Source organism: Tachypleus tridentatus, chromosome 2, assembly GCF_004210375.1.
Source record: "Tachypleus tridentatus isolate NWPU-2018 chromosome 2, ASM421037v1, whole genome shotgun sequence".
NCBI classification, from domain to species: Eukaryota; Metazoa; Arthropoda; class Merostomata; order Xiphosura; family Limulidae; genus Tachypleus; species Tachypleus tridentatus.
Genome location: NC_134826.1, coordinates 7,659,916 through 7,680,370, shown reverse-complemented (window position 1 = coordinate 7,680,370; position 20,455 = coordinate 7,659,916). Strand labels below are relative to the sequence as shown.

General features: G+C 30.4%; 1 protein-coding gene across 1 annotated transcript in view; it reads left to right on the top strand.

The window, feature by feature from the left end:
• LOC143237595 (uncharacterized) overlaps positions 1-17,833 on the top strand; it is a 38,824-nt gene extending 20,991 nt beyond the window's left edge. Inside the window, exons 2-4 of the mRNA XM_076477032.1 lie at positions 14,517-14,644; positions 15,808-15,982; positions 17,532-17,833. Of these exons, the coding sequence (XP_076333147.1) occupies positions 14,517-14,644; positions 15,808-15,982; positions 17,532-17,602 (374 nt within the window). The 3' untranslated portion in view covers positions 17,603-17,833. The remainder of the gene's footprint in view (positions 1-14,516; positions 14,645-15,807; positions 15,983-17,531) is intronic.
• Positions 17,834-20,455: the final 2,622 nt, after the last annotated feature.

The following is a 20,455-nucleotide window of genomic DNA, read 5'->3' as shown; positions in this document are numbered from 1 at the left end:
CTGTAGTGAGCAAAATAAGATACCATGTATTCTGTAGTGACTAAAATAAGATACTATGTGTTCTGTAGTGAGTGAAATAAGATACTATGTGTTCTGTAGTGAGTGAAATAAGATACTATGTATTCTGTAGTGAGTAAAATAAGATACTATGTGTTCTGTAGTGAGTGAAATAAGATACTATGTGTTCTGTAGTGAGTAAAGTAATGTACTATGTATTCTGTAGTGAGTAAAATAAGATACTATGTGTTCTGTAGTGACTGAAATAAGATACTATGTATTCTGTAGTGACTAAAATAAGATACTATGTGTTCTGTAGTGAGTGAAATAAGATACTATGTGTTCTGTAGTGAGTAAAATAAGATACTATGTCTTCTGTAGTGACTAAAATAAGGTACTATGTATTCTGTAGTGAGTAATATAAGATACTATGTCTTCTGTAGTGACTAAAATAAGATACTATGTATTCTGTAGTGAGTGAAATAAGATACTATGTGTTCTGTAGTGAGTAAAATAAGATACTATGTTTTCTGTAGTGAGTAATATAAGATACTAGGTCTTCTATAGTGACTAAAATAAGATACTATGTATTTTCTAGTGAGTGAAATAAGATACTATGTCTTCTGTAGTGACTAAAATAAGATACTATGTGTTCTGTAGTGAGTAATATAAGATACTATGTCTTCTGTAGTGACTAAAATAAGATACTATGTGTTCTGTAGTGAGTTAAATAAGATACTATGTGTTCTGTAGTGAGTAAAATAAGATACTATGTATTCTGTAGTGATTAAAATAAGATACTATGTCTTCTGTAGTGACTGAAATAACATACTATATATTCTGTAGTGACTAAAATAAGATATCATGTGTTCTGTAGTGAGTGAAATAAGATACTATGTGTTCTGTAGTGAGGGAAATAGCATACTATGTATTCTGTAGTGACTAAAATAAGATACTATGTATTCTGTAGTGACTAAAATAATATACTATGTATTATGTAGTGACTAAAATAAGATACTATGTCTTCTTTAGTGACTGAAATAAGATACTATGTGTTCTGTTGTGACTAAAATAAGATAATATGTATTCTGTAGTGACTAAAATAAGATACAATGTCTTCTGTAGTGAGTGAAATAAGATACTATGTGTTCTGTAGTGAGTGAAATAAGATACTATGTGTTCTGTAGTGAGTAAAATAAGATACTATGTGTTCTGTAGTGAGTGAAATAAGATACTATGTGTTCTGTAGTGAGTGAAATAAGAAACTATGTGTTCTGTAGTGAGTAAAATAAGATACTATGTGTTCTGCAGTGAGTAAAATAAGATACTATGTATTCTATAGTGAGTGAAATAAGATACTATGTGTTCTGTAGTGAGTAAAATAAGATACTATGTGTTCTGTAGTGAGTAAAATAAGATACTATGTGTTCTGTAGTGAGTGAAATAAGATACTATGTGTTCTGTAGTGAGTGAAATAAGATACTATGTATTCTGTTGTGACTAAAATAAAATACTATGTCTTCTGTAGTGAGTAATATAAGATACTATGTCTTCTATAGTGACTAAAATAAAATACTATGTGTTCTGTAGTGAGTGAAATAAGATACTGTGTCTTCTGTAGAGAGTAAAATAAGATACTATGTGTTCTGTAGTGAGTGAAGTAAGATACTATGTATTCTGTAGTGAGTAAAATAAGATACAATGTCTTCTGTAGTGAGTGAAATAAGATACTATGTATTCTGTAGTGAGTAAAATAAGATACTATGTCTTCTGCAGTGAGTAAAATAAGATACTATGTCTTCTATAGTGAGTAAAATAAGATACTATGTGTTCTGTAGTGAGTGAAATAAGATACTATGTGTTCTGTAGAGAGTAAAATAAGATACTATGTGTTCTGTAGAGAGTGAAATAAGATACTATGTCTTCTGTAGTGAGTGAAATAAGATACTATGTGTTCTGTAGTGAGTGAAATAAGATACTATGTGTTCTGTAGTGAGTGAAATAAGATACTATGTGTTTTGTAATGAGTGAAATAAGATACTATGTGTTCTGTAGTGACTAAAATAAGATACTATGTATTCTGTAGTGAGCAAAATAAGATACCATGTATTCTGTAGTGACTAAAATAAGATACTATGTGTTCTGTAGTGAGTGAAATAAGATACTATGTGTTCTGTAGTGAGTGAAATAAGATACTATGTATTCTGTAGTGAGTAAAATAAGATACTATGTGTTCTGTAGTGAGTGAAATAAGATACTATGTGTTCTGTAGTGAGTAAAGTAATATACTATGTATTCTGTAGTGAGTAAAATAAGATACTATGTGTTCTGTAGTGACTGAAATAAGATACTATGTATTCTGTAGTGACTAAAATAAGATACTATGTGTTCTGTAGTGAGTGAAATAAGATACTATGTGTTCTGTAGTGAGTAAAATAAGATACTATGTCTTCTGTAGTGACTAAAATAAGGTACTATGTATTCTGTAGTGAGTAATATAAGATACTATGTCTTCTGTAGTGACTAAAATAAGATACTATGTATTCTGTAGTGAGTGAAATAAGATACTATGTGTTCTGTAGTGAGTAAAATAAGATACTATGTTTTCTGTAGTGAGTAATATAAGATACTAGGTCTTCTATAGTGACTAAAATAAGATACTATGTATTTTCTAGTGAGTGAAATAAGATACTATGTCTTCTGTAGTGACTAAAATAAGATACTATGTGTTCTGTAGTGAGTAATATAAGATACTATGTCTTCTGTAGTGACTAAAATAAGATACTATGTGTTCTGTAGTGAGTTAAATAAGATACTATGTGTTCTGTAGTGAGTAAAATAAGATACTATGTATTCTGTAGTGATTAAAATAAGATACTATGTCTTCTGTAGTGACTGAAATAACATACTATATATTCTGTAGTGACTAAAATAAGATATCATGTGTTCTGTAGTGAGTGAAATAAGATACTATGTGTTCTGTAGTGAGGGAAATAGCATACTATGTATTCTGTAGTGACTAAAATAAGATACTATGTATTCTGTAGTGACTAAAATAACATACTATGTATTATGTAGTGACTAAAATAAGATACTATGTCTTCTTTAGTGACTGAAATAAGATACTATGTGTTCTGTTGTGACTAAAATAAGATAATATGTATTCTGTAGTGACTAAAATAAGATACAATGTCTTCTGTAGTGAGTGAAATAAGATACTATGTGTTCTGTAGTGAGTGAAATAAGATACTATGTGTTCTGTAGTGAGTAAAATAAGATACTATGTGTTCTGTAGTGAGTGAAATAAGATACTATGTGTTCTGTAGTGAGTGAAATAAGAAACTATGTGTTCTGTAGTGAGTAAAATAAGATACTATGTGTTCTGCAGTGAGTAAAATAAGATACTATGTATTCTATAGTGAGTGAAATAAGATACTATGTGTTCTGTAGTGAGTAAAATAAGATACTATGTGTTCTGTAGTGAGTAAAATAAGATACTATGTGTTCTGTAGTGAGTGAAATAAGATACTATGTGTTCTGTAGTGAGTGAAATAAGATACTATGTATTCTGTTGTGACTAAAATAAAATACTATGTCTTCTGTAGTGAGTAATATAAGATACTATGTCTTCTATAGTGACTAAAATAAGATACTATGTGTTCTGTAGTGAGTGAAATAAGATACTGTGTCTTCTGTAGAGAGTAAAATAAGATACTATTTGCTCTGTAGTGAGTGAAAGAAGATACTCTGTGTTCTGTAGTGAGTAAAATAAGATACTATGTCTTCTGTAGTGAGTAAAATAAGATACTATGTATTTTCTAGTGAGTGAAATAAGATACTATGTCTTCTGTAGTGACTAAAATAAGATACTATGTGTTCTGTAGTGAGTAATATAAGATACTATGTGTTCTGTAGTGACTAAAATAAGATACTATGTGTTCTGTAGTGAGTTAAATAAGATACTATGTGTTCTGTAGTGAGTAAAATAAGATACTATGTATTCTGTAGTGACTAAAATAAGATACTATGTCTTCTGTAGTGACTGAAATAAGATACTATATATTCTGTAGTGACTAAAATAAGATATCATGTGTTCTGTAGTGAGTGAAATAAGATACTATGTGTTCTGTAGTGAGGGAAATAACATACTATGTATTCTGTAGTGACTAAAATAAGATACTATGTATTCTGTAGTGACTAAAATAAGATACTATGTATTATGTAGTGACTAAAATAAGATACTATGTCTTCTTTAGTGACTGAAATAAGATACTATGTGTTCTGTTGTGACTAAAATAAGATAATATGTATTCTGTAGTGACTAAAATAAGATACAATGTCTTCTGTAGTGAGTGAAATAAGATACTATGCGTTCTGTAGTGAGTGAAATAAGATACTATGTATTCTGTAGTGAGTAAAATAAGATACTATGTCTTCTGTAGTGAGTAAAATAAGATACTATGTATTCTGTAGTGAGTAAAATAAGATACTATGTGTTCTGCAGTGAGTAAAATAAGATACTATGTATTCTATAGTGAGTGAAATAAGATACTATGTGTTCTGTAGTGAGTAAAATAAGATACTATGTGTTCTGTAGTGAGTAAAATAAGATACTATGTGTTCTGTAGTGAGTGAAATAAGATATTATGTGTTCTGTAGTGAGTGAAATAAGATACTATGTATTCTGTTGTGACTAAAATAAAATACTATGTCTTCTGTAGTGAGTAATATAAGATACTATGTCTTCTGTAGTGACTAAAATAAGATACTATGTGTTCTGTAGTGAGTGAAATAAGATACTATGTCTTCTGTAGAGAGTAAAATAAGATACTATTTGCTCTGTAGTGAGTGAAATAAGATACTATGTGTTCTGTAGAGATTGAAATAAGATACTATATCTTCTGTAGTGAGTAATATAAGATACTATGTCTTCTGTAGTGAGTAAAATAAGATACTATGTATTCTGTAGTGAGTGAAATAAGATACTATGTGTTCTGTAGTGAGTAAAATAAGATATTATGTCTTCTGTAGTGACTAAAATAAGATACTATGTCTTCTGTAGTGAGTAAAATAAGATACTATGTATTCTGTAGTGAGTGAAATAAGATACTATGTGTTCTGTATTGAGTAAAATAAGATACTATGTCTTCTGTAGTGACTAAAATAAGATACTATGTCTTCTGTAGTGACTAAAATAAGATACTATGTATTCTGTAGTGAGTGAAATGAGATACTATGTCTTCTGTAGTGACTAAAATAAGATACTATGTATTCTGTTGTGAGTAATATAAGATACTAGGTCTTCTGTAGTGACTAAAATAAGATACTATGTGTTCTGTAGTGAGTGGAATAAGATACTATGTGTTCTGTAGTGAGTAAAATAAGATACCATGTATTCTGTAGTGACTAAAATAAGATACTATGTCTTCTGTAGTGACTGAAATAAGATACTATGTATTCTGTAGTGAGTGAAATAAGATACTATGTGTTCTGTAGTGAGTAAAATAAGATACTATGTCTTCTGTAGTGACTAAAATAAGATACTATGTGTTTTGTAGTTACTAAAATAAGATACTATGTATTCTGTAGTGACTAAAATAAGATACTAAGTGTTCTGTAGTGACTGAAATAAGATACTATGTATTCCGTAGTGACTAAAATAAGATACTGTGTTCTGTAGTGAGTGAAATAAGATACTATGTGTTCTGTTGTGAGTGAAATAAGATGCTATGTATTCTGTTGTGACTAAAATAAGATACTATGTCTTCTGTAGTGAGTAATATAAGATACTATGTCTTCTGTAGTGACTAAAATAAGATACTCTGTATTCTGCAGTGAGTGAAATAAGATACTATGTGTTCTGTTGTGAGTAAAATAAGATACTATGTCTTCTGTAGTGACTAAAATAAGATACTATGTATTCTGTAGTGAGTAATATAAGATACTATGTCTTCTGTAGTGACTAAAATAAGATACTATGTATTCTGTAGTGAGTGAAATAAGAAACTATGTGTTCTGTAGTGAGTAAAATAAGATACTATGTGTTCTGCAGTGAGTAAAATAAGATACTATGTATTCTATAGTGAGTGAAATAAGATACTATGTGTTCTGTAGTGAGTAAAATAAGATACTATGTGTTCTGTAGTGAGTAAAATAAGATACTATGTGTTCTGTAGTGAGTGAAATAAGATACTATGTGTTCTGTAGTGAGTGAAATAAGATACTATGTATTCTGTTGTGACTAAAATAAAATACTATGTCTTCTGTAGTGAGTAATATAAGATACTATGTCTTCTATAGTGACTAAAATAAAATACTATGTGTTCTGTAGTGAGTGAAATAAGATACTGTGTCTTCTGTAGAGAGTAAAATAAGATACTATGTGTTCTGTAGTGAGTGAAGTAAGATACTATGTATTCTGTAGTGACTAAAATAAGATACAATGTCTTCTGTAGTGAGTGAAATAAGATACTATGTATTCTGTAGTGAGTAAAATAAGATACTATGTCTTCTGCAGTGAGTAAAATAAGATACTATGTCTTCTATAGTGAGTAAAATAAGATACTATGTGTTCTGTAGTGAGTGAAATAAGATACTATGTGTTCTGTAGAGAGTAAAATAAGATACTATGTGTTCTGTAGAGAGTGAAATAAGATACTATGTCTTCTGTAGTGAGTGAAATAAGATACTATGTGTTCTGTAGTGAGTGAAATAAGATACTATGTGTTCTGTAGTGAGTGAAATAAGATACTATGTGTTTTGTAATGAGTGAAATAAGATACTATGTGTTCTGTAGTGACTAAAATAAGATACTATGTATTCTGTAGTGAGTAAAATAAGATACTATGTCTTCTGTAGTGAGTAATATAAGATACTATGTCTTCTGTAGAGACTAAAATAAGATACTATGTCTTCTGTAGTGAGTAATATAAGATACTATGTCTTCTGTGGTGACCAAAATAAGATACCATGTATTCTGTAGTGACTAAAATAAGATACTATGTCTTCTGTAGTGACTAAAATAAGATACTATGTGTTCTGTAGTGAGTAATATAAGATACTATGTGTTCTGTAGTGACTAAAATAAGATACTATGTGTTCTGTAGTGAGTTAAATAAGATACTATGTGTTCTGTAGTGAGTAAAATAAGATACTATGTATTCTGTAGTGACTAAAATAAGATACTATGTCTTCTGTAGTGACTGAAATAAGATACTATATATTCTGTAGTGACTAAAATAAGATATCATGTGTTCTGTAGTGAGTGAAATAAGATACTATGTGTTCTGTAGTGAGGGAAATAACATACTATGTATTCTGTAGTGACTAAAATAAGATACTATGTATTCTGTAGTGACTAAAATAAGATACTATGTATTATGTAGTGACTAAAATAAGATACTATGTCTTCTTTAGTGACTGAAATAAGATACTATGTGTTCTGTTGTGACTAAAATAAGATAATATGTATTCTGTAGTGACTAAAATAAGATACAATGTCTTCTGTAGTGAGTGAAATAAGATACTATGCGTTCTGTAGTGAGTGAAATAAGATACTATGTATTCTGTAGTGAGTAAAATAAGATACTATGTCTTCTGTAGTGAGTAAAATAAGATACTATGTATTCTGTAGTGAGTAAAATAAGATACTATGTGTTCTGCAGTGAGTAAAATAAGATACTATGTATTCTATAGTGAGTGAAATAAGATACTATGTGTTCTGTAGTGAGTAAAATAAGATACTATGTGTTCTGTAGTGAGTAAAATAAGATACTATGTGTTCTGTAGTGAGTGAAATAAGATATTATGTGTTCTGTAGTGAGTGAAATAAGATACTATGTATTCTGTTGTGACTAAAATAAAATACTATGTCTTCTGTAGTGAGTAATATAAGATACTATGTCTTCTGTAGTGACTAAAATAAGATACTATGTGTTCTGTAGTGAGTGAAATAAGATACTATGTCTTCTGTAGAGAGTAAAATAAGATACTATTTGCTCTGTAGTGAGTGAAATAAGATACTATGTGTTCTGTAGAGATTGAAATAAGATACTATATCTTCTGTAGTGAGTAATATAAGATACTATGTCTTCTGTAGTGAGTAAAATAAGATACTATGTATTCTGTAGTGAGTGAAATAAGATACTATGTGTTCTGTAGTGAGTAAAATAAGATATTATGTCTTCTGTAGTGACTAAAATAAGATACTATGTCTTCTGTAGTGAGTAAAATAAGATACTATGTATTCTGTAGTGAGTGAAATAAGATACTATGTGTTCTGTATTGAGTAAAATAAGATACTATGTCTTCTGTAGTGACTAAAATAAGATACTATGTCTTCTGTAGTGACTAAAATAAGATACTATGTATTCTGTAGTGAGTGAAATGAGATACTATGTCTTCTGTAGTGACTAAAATAAGATACTATGTATTCTGTTGTGAGTAATATAAGATACTAGGTCTTCTGTAGTGACTAAAATAAGATACTATGTGTTCTGTAGTGAGTGGAATAAGATACTATGTGTTCTGTAGTGAGTAAAATAAGATACCATGTATTCTGTAGTGACTAAAATAAGATACTATGTCTTCTGTAGTGACTGAAATAAGATACTATGTATTCTGTAGTGAGTGAAATAAGATACTATGTGTTCTGTAGTGAGTAAAATAAGATACTATGTCTTCTGTAGTGACTAAAATAAGATACTATGTGTTTTGTAGTTACTAAAATAAGATACTATGTATTCTGTAGTGACTAAAATAAGATACTAAGTGTTCTGTAGTGACTGAAATAAGATACTATGTATTCCGTAGTGACTAAAATAAGATACTGTGTTCTGTAGTGAGTGAAATAAGATACTATGTGTTCTGTTGTGAGTGAAATAAGATGCTATGTATTCTGTTGTGACTAAAATAAGATACTATGTCTTCTGTAGTGAGTAATATAAGATACTATGTCTTCTGTAGTGACTAAAATAAGATACTCTGTATTCTGCAGTGAGTGAAATAAGATACTATGTGTTCTGTTGTGAGTAAAATAAGATACTATGTCTTCTGTAGTGACTAAAATAAGATACTATGTATTCTGTAGTGAGTAATATAAGATACTATGTCTTCTGTAGTGACTAAAATAAGATACTATGTATTCTGTAGTGAGTGAAATAAGAAACTATGTGTTCTGTAGTGAGTAAAATAAGATACTATGTGTTCTGCAGTGAGTAAAATAAGATACTATGTATTCTATAGTGAGTGAAATAAGATACTATGTGTTCTGTAGTGAGTAAAATAAGATACTATGTGTTCTGTAGTGAGTAAAATAAGATACTATGTGTTCTGTAGTGAGTGAAATAAGATACTATGTGTTCTGTAGTGAGTGAAATAAGATACTATGTATTCTGTTGTGACTAAAATAAAATACTATGTCTTCTGTAGTGAGTAATATAAGATACTATGTCTTCTATAGTGACTAAAATAAAATACTATGTGTTCTGTAGTGAGTGAAATAAGATACTGTGTCTTCTGTAGAGAGTAAAATAAGATACTATGTGTTCTGTAGTGAGTGAAGTAAGATACTATGTATTCTGTAGTGACTAAAATAAGATACAATGTCTTCTGTAGTGAGTGAAATAAGATACTATGTATTCTGTAGTGAGTAAAATAAGATACTATGTCTTCTGCAGTGAGTAAAATAAGATACTATGTCTTCTATAGTGAGTAAAATAAGATACTATGTGTTCTGTAGTGAGTGAAATAAGATACTATGTGTTCTGTAGAGAGTAAAATAAGATACTATGTGTTCTGTAGAGAGTGAAATAAGATACTATGTCTTCTGTAGTGAGTGAAATAAGATACTATGTGTTCTGTAGTGAGTGAAATAAGATACTATGTGTTCTGTAGTGAGTGAAATAAGATACTATGTGTTTTGTAATGAGTGAAATAAGATACTATGTGTTCTGTAGTGACTAAAATAAGATACTATGTATTCTGTAGTGAGTAAAATAAGATACTATGTCTTCTGTAGTGAGTAATATAAGATACTATGTCTTCTGTAGAGACTAAAATAAGATACTATGTCTTCTGTAGTGAGTAATATAAGATACTATGTCTTCTGTGGTGACCAAAATAAGATACCATGTATTCTGTAGTGACTAAAATAAGATACTATGTCTTCTGTAGTGACTAAAATAAGATACTATGTATTCTGTAGTGAGTTGAATAAGATACTATGTGTTCTGTAGTGAGTTAAATAAGATACTATGTATTCTATAGTGAGTGAAATAAGATACAATGTCTTCTGTAGCGATTAAAATATGATACTATGTCTTCTGTAGTGACTAAAATAAGATTCTATGTATTCTGTAGTGACTAAAATAAGATACTATGTCTTCTGTAGTGAGTGAAATAGGATACTATGTCTTCTGTAGTGATTAAAATAAGATACTATATATTCTGTAGTGAGTGAAATAAGATACTATGTCTTCTGTAGTGAGTGAAATAAGATACTATGTATTCTGTAGTGAGTAAAATAAGATATTATGTCTTCTGTAGTGAGTGAAATAAGATGGTATGTCTTCTGTAGTGACTAAAATAAGATAGTATGTATTCTGTAGTGAGTGAAATAGATACTATGTATTCTGTAGTGACTAAAATAAGATACTATGTGTTCTGTAGTGACTAAAATAAGATACTATGTATTCTGTAGTGACTAAAATAAGATACTATGTATTCTGTAGTGAGTGATATAAGATACTCTGTATTCTGTAGTGAGTGAAATAAGATACTATGTCTTCTGTAGTGAGTGAAATAAGATACTATGTCTTCTATTATGACGAAATATAAGACTCTTTGAGTGAAATAAGATACTAACAGGTCATCCATTAAATAATGTCCAATTTTAGGTTCGGAAAAAGAGAAAGGATTTCAAACCTTTTTAATGTTATTTAATCAATAATGTATATTCCACTATTATTAATTACTTCCTGCCAATAATTCACAAGCTTCTGATTGCCACTTCTATGCCTTTTTTGGGGTTTGGAGGAAAGGAATATAGATAGGGTAGTTTTGACATCTTCATGTGTTCCAAGCTCTTTTCCATCAAGACAGTTCTGTAAACTTTGGAATAGATGATAATCAGATGGGACAAGGTCTGGAGAATAAGAAGGATGTGGAAGTTTTACCCAGTCTAGATCTTCAGTCTTTACAGATGTGATGCTTGTTATATGGGACCGTTCATTATCCTGGTGTAACACAACACCTTAACGATTGATCAAAGCTGGATTCTTTTCTTTCAATGCAACATTCAAGCACTCTAATTGTTGACAACAGAAGTCTGATGTAATCGTTACATTGAGTGGCAGCAACTCAAAGTGGATCACACCAACAATATCCCACCAATCGCTTAACATGACTTTTCTAGGATGGAGGTCCATTTTGGGCTGTGCTTTAGCCAGTTTACCTGCACTGAGCTAGTGTCTGCAGTGCTTAACATATTTATAATATATCCATTTTTTATTTCTGGTTACTCATTAAACTCATAATGCATTATATGTTTAATGTGCTCCTCAGACACATCCATCTTCATAAGAGTTTATTTGATTAATAATTTAAAAAAGTGTAGTTGTGTTAGTTTATTTTATTTATGGACATTTTTATTGAACTCTTACTACATATTTTAGTCATTAAAGCTTTCTACAAAGACAGAAAACACGATGCACTTTCTGTATTTTTGGACATTACTTCTGGGATGACCTGATAGTACTTAATGTTATATGATTTTGTACATTAGGAATTATGTTCGTTTTATATTCTAGACAAAGGGAGAAAACACAGTTAAGAAGTCGGTTTTCATTGGTTTTCAATATGATATTTAAACACACGCTTAGATAAATTTATTAAATTAGTACAATACAAATTATTTATGAAATGTTGTCACCATAATGTAAAGATAAGTTTCAGTTTATAATTAATAATGACAGTTAGGCTGTAACATTCCATACATAGCTTGTAATACATTCTTATATTCACTCTAGCTTTTCCGAACTGTTAACGCGCTAATGTAATTATAATAACCACTGCATTAGCTAATTATGGCAACATTTGAATGAGTACGTCTGTCTGTCTGTATAAAATAACGCATAAATCCCTTGGAGTTAATATTTAAATAGTGGTAGGTCTTTTGATCCATTAATTGTTTTATTGTAAACGTAAAACTGCGCTGTTCCAACTACAATAAATATATGTGTCTTAATGTATATATTGACCAACAGATGGCATTTACTAAATAATACGTACAAGCTTTACAGTATGAGAAAACATTTACTGAAAACTGAATATTTGCAAACTGCGCTACGTACCAGACTTTCCTTTTTTTCTCAGGTTCTTACCGAAAAACATAACTCCTTAACCTCGTAACATACTATTACGTCATCAACGTAAAATGTAACATTACTAAATACAAAATGTTATTACAGGAATATAAATTACAAAATAACCAATCACAGTACATTAAATGAGCCATGTAACACGTAAGATACAAAGTATTAACCATAGAACTATTACTTATGCAATACTGTCAAATCACCCTTAAAATAATCGCATAGAGAATGTTACATAACCAAATAACCTCTAAACAACACTTATAAAAACAATAAATAACCAGATAATCTTTAAACCAAACACTTATATAACATTACATAACCAGATAATCCCAACAGTTTATACAATATTCCATAGCTGGATAATCTTTAGAACAAACATTTCTAGAGCATCGTACAATCAGATAACCCTTAAACAAACAAGTTATACAATACTAACATGATCAAGTCACTTACGAAACACATATTTGTAGATATTATGTACAACAACCATAAAATATACTTTTATGTGTTTATAACTTCAATAGCTTATTTGTTGTTAAGTGCACAATGGTCTACAGGCGCTGTAGCCAACATAACAATGAAACACCACACTTACAAATTCTGAGAATACTCAGACTTTTAGGAATATTTTCTGTAAATTTTTATTAATTAAAATTATCTATTTTGTTTTTACATTTTTATTACAGATATGGCTTGTTACTGAATTCAGGTTTCTATAGTAAAAATATTTATATATGATGAAAGTAAGAATATTTTTATTTCACGTATTAAAAAAATCAACAGAACAATTATGAATGTTTAATTTAATCTTCATGTTTAGTGGCGTCATCTAGTAAGCAACAAGAAAACAAAAATGATACATAAAAATAAACGAATGAAAAAAAATAGAAAAAGTAACATGATCTTGTAATAACTACGTATGGAAAATGTCGTTACCACGTTTGTCGAAACTAAAATAAATAATATATATTAGCTATCATGTTTATGGTGTCAAACTCTTTTGAATAGAAAACAAATTATTCCCTTCTTTAGTTCTGGACGCTGGTGTTTCGCTATGTCTAGCTGCTGGAACACAAATATAAACAAGTTTTAGATCCTAGAGAAACTCGTAGAGTTTACATCGAAAGAGCTGTGACAGAGTGAAACTTAGAAAAATATATCTGTCATAGAAAGTTAATGCACAAAAGTTATTTGTGGTTGGAAAAACCAAGTTCAACGGAGTGAGATCAACATTCGTCATTACTGTATTCATAAAATTAGTTTAAACCATCATAATGATGAGCTAGAAAAACGTTACCTCACGTTAATGACTTGCAGCTAGGCATGGTATGAAATACAATACTCATTTACGTTCATTACGTTAGATCACGAAAGGCTGAATGTGAGACAATATCCTGCTTTGGTAAGTTAAAGTTAGGCCTAACACTAACATTATACAGAATTAGTACGTTAAAAGAGGGCTTAACGTGGGCACCTCATTATATTTGTGATTTCACAGTTTATCCAATTTGAAATTATACTATGATAATGAATTCAAGATACGTTACTTTAATGAGTTCAAATCAGACCTGATGTTAGAAACTTTACTACTTTAGTGACCAAGAGTTACCGTATTTTAAGGAAGATATTTTCTTTGTTTCTTTCTTAGGGTAATATAGTGAAAATTTCGCGTTGTTATCTATTCAGATATAGAGTTAAAAAAAGAAAACAAAAACGTTTAGGACTTTCACAAATACATAACACTAAAAGAAGTGGCTCACCTTTACCCATATAGAGTTGAAATTCAAATAATCAGTACTTATAAAATTCTAGTATTCTGCAATTTTTTGGAAAAAAAACTGTATACCTATGAATCATGGGAAATTTATCATTAACTACAAGACGGCTAAAGCGTGAGGCTACAGGTGTAAACTCTTCCAATTAAAAATTGCAATCCATAATAACTGTGATTATAATGTTATTTATCAACTTTAACAATATAACATTGTTTCTGTGTAATGCTCACAGACAGAGTGTTAAGAAATATTACAACTTATAATAATGATGAAATTTAAATCTTACATTTTAGGCCTAATAGAAAAACACTTTCATTTAAAAAACAAAAACAAAAAAAAATTATCATGATTCACATTTGTCACCCATTAGGACGAATTCTCTTTCTGGTTGTCGTTTTGAACTTCTTCGTCCTGGAATCCAGAGGGCAGTTTTTCACAAAAATAAGTAAAGTGGTACCACGACTAGGAAGGAGAGCAGCCCCTTACATGGCCTCGAGAGTGAGTAATAACTTTACGAAATAGTTACTTGAACAGTTCTGTAATGATTTGAGTCACCAAATAATGTCAGGTTCAGATAATAATGGACTGACTTACATTATTAAACAACGACCAGAGTTAATATTTATTATTAAACATTAGTTACTTATTAAGCATTTAAACATTCTAAACAGTGATTAATAAACAAAATTGATCAATAATACTATGAAACACAAATTTTGTTCCTGGATAGTTTGTGTTATTACACTATATAACGCAAATTTTGTTCCTGGATAGTATGTGTTATTACATAATATAACACAAATTTTGTTCCTGGATAGTATGTGTTATTACATAACATAACACAAATTTTGTTCCTGGATAGTTTGTGTTATTACACTATATAACACAAATTTTGTTCCTGGATTGTATGTGTTATTACACTATATAACACAAATTTTGTTCCTAGATAGTTTGTGTTATTACACCATATAACACAAATTTTGTTCCTGGATAGCTTGTGTTGTTACACTATATAACACGAATTTTGTTCCTGGATAGTTTGTGTTATTTCTTAATTGTTTATGTTGTAAAAGTACAGAAAATGGCCATTATTCCCTTCAAACTTTGCTTTCGTGACCCGGATATTGAAATTTAGAAATTAACCTATTTTCTATGTAAAAACTGGTAAATTTGTACATTTTCATTTACATAAGGCCTGAATAAAACAACGTATGAATCAAGATTTACATGTATTTATACTAAAGTTATACAGAAATGTTTAGAAGTGAGTAGTTTTTTTGAGATTTACGACTGTAACGAAAATCACTTTCATGTATCAGCCCTCAAATATAGTCTCCCATCATGTGTTCATTATACGCTCCCTGGTCACAAAAGCAAGGTTTGAAAAGAAAAATAGGTCTTTTCCATATACTTTAGGCATAAACAATTGGGAAATAACACTTTCTGTCCAGGAAGAAGAAAAAGAAAACATTTTGTTACATAGTGTTATTGAATAGTAATTAATGAAGAAACAACGATGAATTATTAAAGAGTTATTTGTTACCCAACGCTTATCTAACCTAATTGACAGTAATTAGTTAAACAATAACCAAAGAATGATTATTTATCAAATAATGATCAATGCTGTCATCTTAACATAGAGTTTAATGTTCTTCATGCAGAGTACTTTTGACATAGCTAGGAGTCTGCGCCACCTGGTGACGTTCTTAAGAAACAATGATGAGGACGGTGATGGAAAGTTATCTTTAAGAGAATTGTTAGCAAGCCCATTGACGAGCGTGTTTACCGCGTACGACCAAGAGTCTGTGTATGATCAGATGCTCACAAACTATGAGGGTAAACTGCATGAGACATATTTTAGTTAAATCACATCACAGAGAAATTATAACAGACTCACGAAAATTATAGTAATAAAGTAACTCTTGAATGTACGTAAAATGTGTACTTTTCAGCACATAGCTATAAATGTGGCCTGAAAATTTTTAAACAAAGAAAAATAATAAACATTTATTTATATTTTAAATACATCTGTCTGTATACCAATTTTCATTTACCTCCATACATACCTAGGTTTATCTGATTTTTGAACTTTTTCCTAAATGTTTTAATAAAAGGACCTAAATTTTGTGAATGCGAAACGGTCGTTAGGAGGTATCCAAAGTAGATTCGGGGCCTCTTGACTTTAACTGATCTGAAAATTAGAACATTTCAACAGATGCTCTAATTCAGAATTTAAATTTAATTTAATTATTTGAAACGTTAGTAAATTTACTTAATTATTTGGAACGTTAGTAAATTTAATTTAAGTATTTGAAACGTTAGTCCCGATGTGGGATCAAAATGGTGTAGGGGGCTCTCAGCAGTGGTTTAGATTTACATGGAATCCGATAGGTACATGCAATGGATCGTTCAAAATAAGTACTAACATACAAAGTTGCAAGGTTTTCGTATCTGAGACCCATAAATGGGGTTCAGGGATAGCTCTCATGACTAGTTGCCCAAAACTACTTGAAAACTGAAGTGATCATGTAAATGACCCCTTCAAACAGCGTCTATATTTTATCTCGTAGTGGTTGTTTTATGAAAAATTCCATGGTTAGCTTATCACGACTGAAAATATGAAGAACTTAAATGTTTATTTCTCAAATTTGTTTATTTGTTTTTTGTAGTGGGTATTTCACAAGGAAATGGATAAGCTGTCTAACGACATTAAGCCTAATTTAACAGTTCGAAACATATACCCACAAAATACCAACGGTAGTAAATCTAAAATTAGAGATCAAAACAGTTAAACACCCAGCAAAACCTTAAAGTAAGTAAAACCACCTAAAATTGGTAGGCCTAACTTATATTTCGAAACAAACAACCAGCGACGTCCTAACGACAGTAAGTATAACAAAAATATATCAAAGCAATCAAACACCTAGCGAAGCCTATCGTAAGCCTAACTTTTAAAAAACTCAAATACTCCAAACCTTAAAGACAATCATTAAGCGTAACTTGAAAGATTAGTGCATTAAAACATTCAGCGAAAACCTAACAACAGTAAATGTAACTTAACAATACAATCACGACAGTTAATTAATACCTTTAAACTAAGTTTCATATGCGATATTAACTTAGATTAAGAATGCTTTTGAAGACATTAATAAGTGTTAAACTTTATTTCTATCACTTAAAAATATATACTGAGTTCATGTGAGTGATCTCATCTGAACTTCATTAGGTTTTAAATTGTAATAATAGTAAAAACATGTTCAATATTCAAATTATATTTCAAAATAATTTCTTAACCAAGATTAATGGAATATCTCCTTTATATAAATACTTATTTTTGTTTCTGGTTATAAATAACTGAGATCTGGATGTTTTGCTTTTTCCTCAGATTCATGGGCTGATTTCGAAGATGAGATTGTTGGCTCCAAACAGGTACCCAGAGCAATACAAAAGGAATAAACGGAGCTGTGTGTGATTTGGCGAATTTTTATTTTCTCTATTATCTTGGTGATAACATTAAATTAATATTTCGAATCACTCGTATGTAGAAATTAGGGCAAAGCTATTTTATTGTTTTTATATTTATTTTGTTTTCTCATATTTATGCGAAGCATGAATTTACTTCTGAGTTATTGTAAGAAAAATAAAAAAAATCGTAAAACATTGAAAAAGTGAAAAGCAACTTTCTACAATGGTGTCTAAAAATTAAAATATTAAGTAATTAGGTGGAATTTTAATTTAAATATGTTTGACTCAATCTTTCCTAATCTGTGCTACAAATTTGTCATCAAAATTCAGAATTTATTACGCTATTGGACAGAAGAATTTTTATTTAATGCAAGGTTTTTCTTATCACACATTATCCGAGATAGCTGACTTGTACAAGTTAATATGGGCATTCCTCGGTTAGCTGACTTGTAGAAGCTGACACTTACATTCCTGAGGTAGCTGACTTGTAGAAGCTGACATTGACATTCCTGAGTTAGGTGACTTTTAGAAGCTGACATTGACATTCCTGAGTTAGCTGACTTGTATAAGCTGAATTTGACATTCCTGAGTTAGCTGACTTGTAGAAGCTGATATTGACATTTCTGAGTTAGCTGACTTGTAGAAGCTGACATTGACATTCCTGAGTAAGCTGACTTGTAGAAGCTGATATTGACATTCCTGCGTTAGCTGACTTGTAGAAGCTGATATTTACATTCCTGCGTTCGCTGACTTGTAGAAGCTGATATTGACATTCCTGAGTTAGCTGACTTATAGAAGCTGGTATTGACATTCCTGAGTTAACTGACTTCTAGAAGCTGATATTGACATTCTTCGCTGACTTGTAGAAGCTGATATTGATATTCCTGAGTTAGCTGACTTGTAGAAGCTGATATTGACATTCCTGAATTAGCTGACTTGTAGAAGCAGATGTTGACATTCCTGAGTTAGCTGACTTGTAGAAGCTGACATTGACATTCCTGAGTTAGCTGACTTGTAGAAGCTGATATTGACATTTCTGACTTAACTGACTTGTAGAAGCTGATATTGACATTCCTGAGTTAGCTGACTTGTACAAGCTGATATTCACATTCCTGAGTTAGCTGACTTGTAGAAGCTGATATTGACACTCCTGAGTTAACTGACTTGTAGAAGCTGACATTGACATTCCTGAGTTACCTGACTTGTAGAAGCTGATATTGACATTCCTGAGTTAACTGACTTTTAGAAGTTGATATTGACATTCCTGAGTTAGCTGACTTGTAGAAGCTGATATTGACATTCCTGCGTTAGCTGACTTGTAGAAGCTGATATTTACATTCCTGCGTTCGCTGACTTGTAGAAGCTGACATTGATATTCCGGAGTTCACTGACTTGTAGAAGCTGATATTGACATTTTTGAGTTTGTTGACTTGTAGAAGATGATATTGACATTCCTGAGTTAGCTGACTTGTAGAAACTGACATTGACATTCCTGAGTTAGCTGACTTGTAGAAGCTGATATTGACATTCCGGCGTTAGCTGACTTGTAGAAGCTGACATTGACATTCCTGAGTTAGCTGACTTGTAGAAGCTGATGTTGACATTCCTGAGTTAACTGACTTGTAGAAGCTGATATTTACATTCCTGCGTTAGCTGACTTGTAGAAGCTGATAGTTACATTCCTGCGTTCGCTGACTTGTAGAAGCTGACATTGACTTCTTATAGTTAACTTTCTTTTTCAAGTTGACTTCTTTTAGTTAACTTTTTTGTACAAGTTGACTTCTTTTAGTTAACTTTTTTGTACAAGTTGACTTCTCTTAGTTAACTTTCTTGTACAAGTTGACTTCTTTTAGTTAACTTACTTGTACAAGTTGACTTCTCTTAGTTAACTTACTTGTACAAGTTGACTTCTCTTTGTTAACTTGCTTGTACAAGTTGACTTCTCTTAGTTAACTTACTTGTACAAGTTGACTTCTCTTTGTTAACTTGCTTGTACAAGTTGACTTCTCTTAGTTAACTTACTTGTACAAGTTGACTTCTCTTAGTTAACTTACTTGTACAAGTTGGCTTCTCTTTGTTAACTTGCTTGTACAAGTTGACTTCTCTTAGTTAACTTACTTGTACAAGTTGACTTCTCTTTGTTAACTTGCTTGTACAAGTTGACTTCTCTTAGTTAACTTACTTGTACAAGTTGACTTCTCTTAGTTAACTTACTTGTACAAGTTGGCTTCTCTTTGTTAACTTATTTGTACAAGTTGACTTCTTTTAGTTAACTTACTTGTACAAGTTGACTTCTCTTAGTTAACTTACTCGTACAAGTTGACTTCTCTTTGTTAACTTACTTGTACAAGTTGACTTCTCTTAATTAACTTGCTTGTACAAGTTGACTTCTCTTAGTTAACTTACTTGTACAAGTTGACTTCTCTTAGTTAACTTACTTGTACAAGTTGACTTCTCTTAGTTAACTTACTTGTACAAGTTGACTTCTCTTAGTTAACTTTCTTGTACAAGTTTACTTCTCTTAGTTAACTTACTTGTACATGTTGACTTCTCTTAGTTAACTTTCTTGTACAAGTTTACTTCTCTTAGTTAAGTTACTTGTACAAGTTTACTTCTCTTAGTTAACTTACTTGTAGAAGTTGACTTCTCTTAGTTAACTTTCTTGTACAAGTTGACTTCTCTTTGTTAACTTGCTTGTACAAGTTGACTTCTCTTTGTTACCTTGCTTGTACAAGTTGACTTCTCTTAGTTAACTTACTTGTACAAGTTGACTTCTCTTAGTTAACTTACTTGTACAAGTTGACTTCTCTTAGTTAATTTTCTTGTACAAGTTGACTTCTCTTA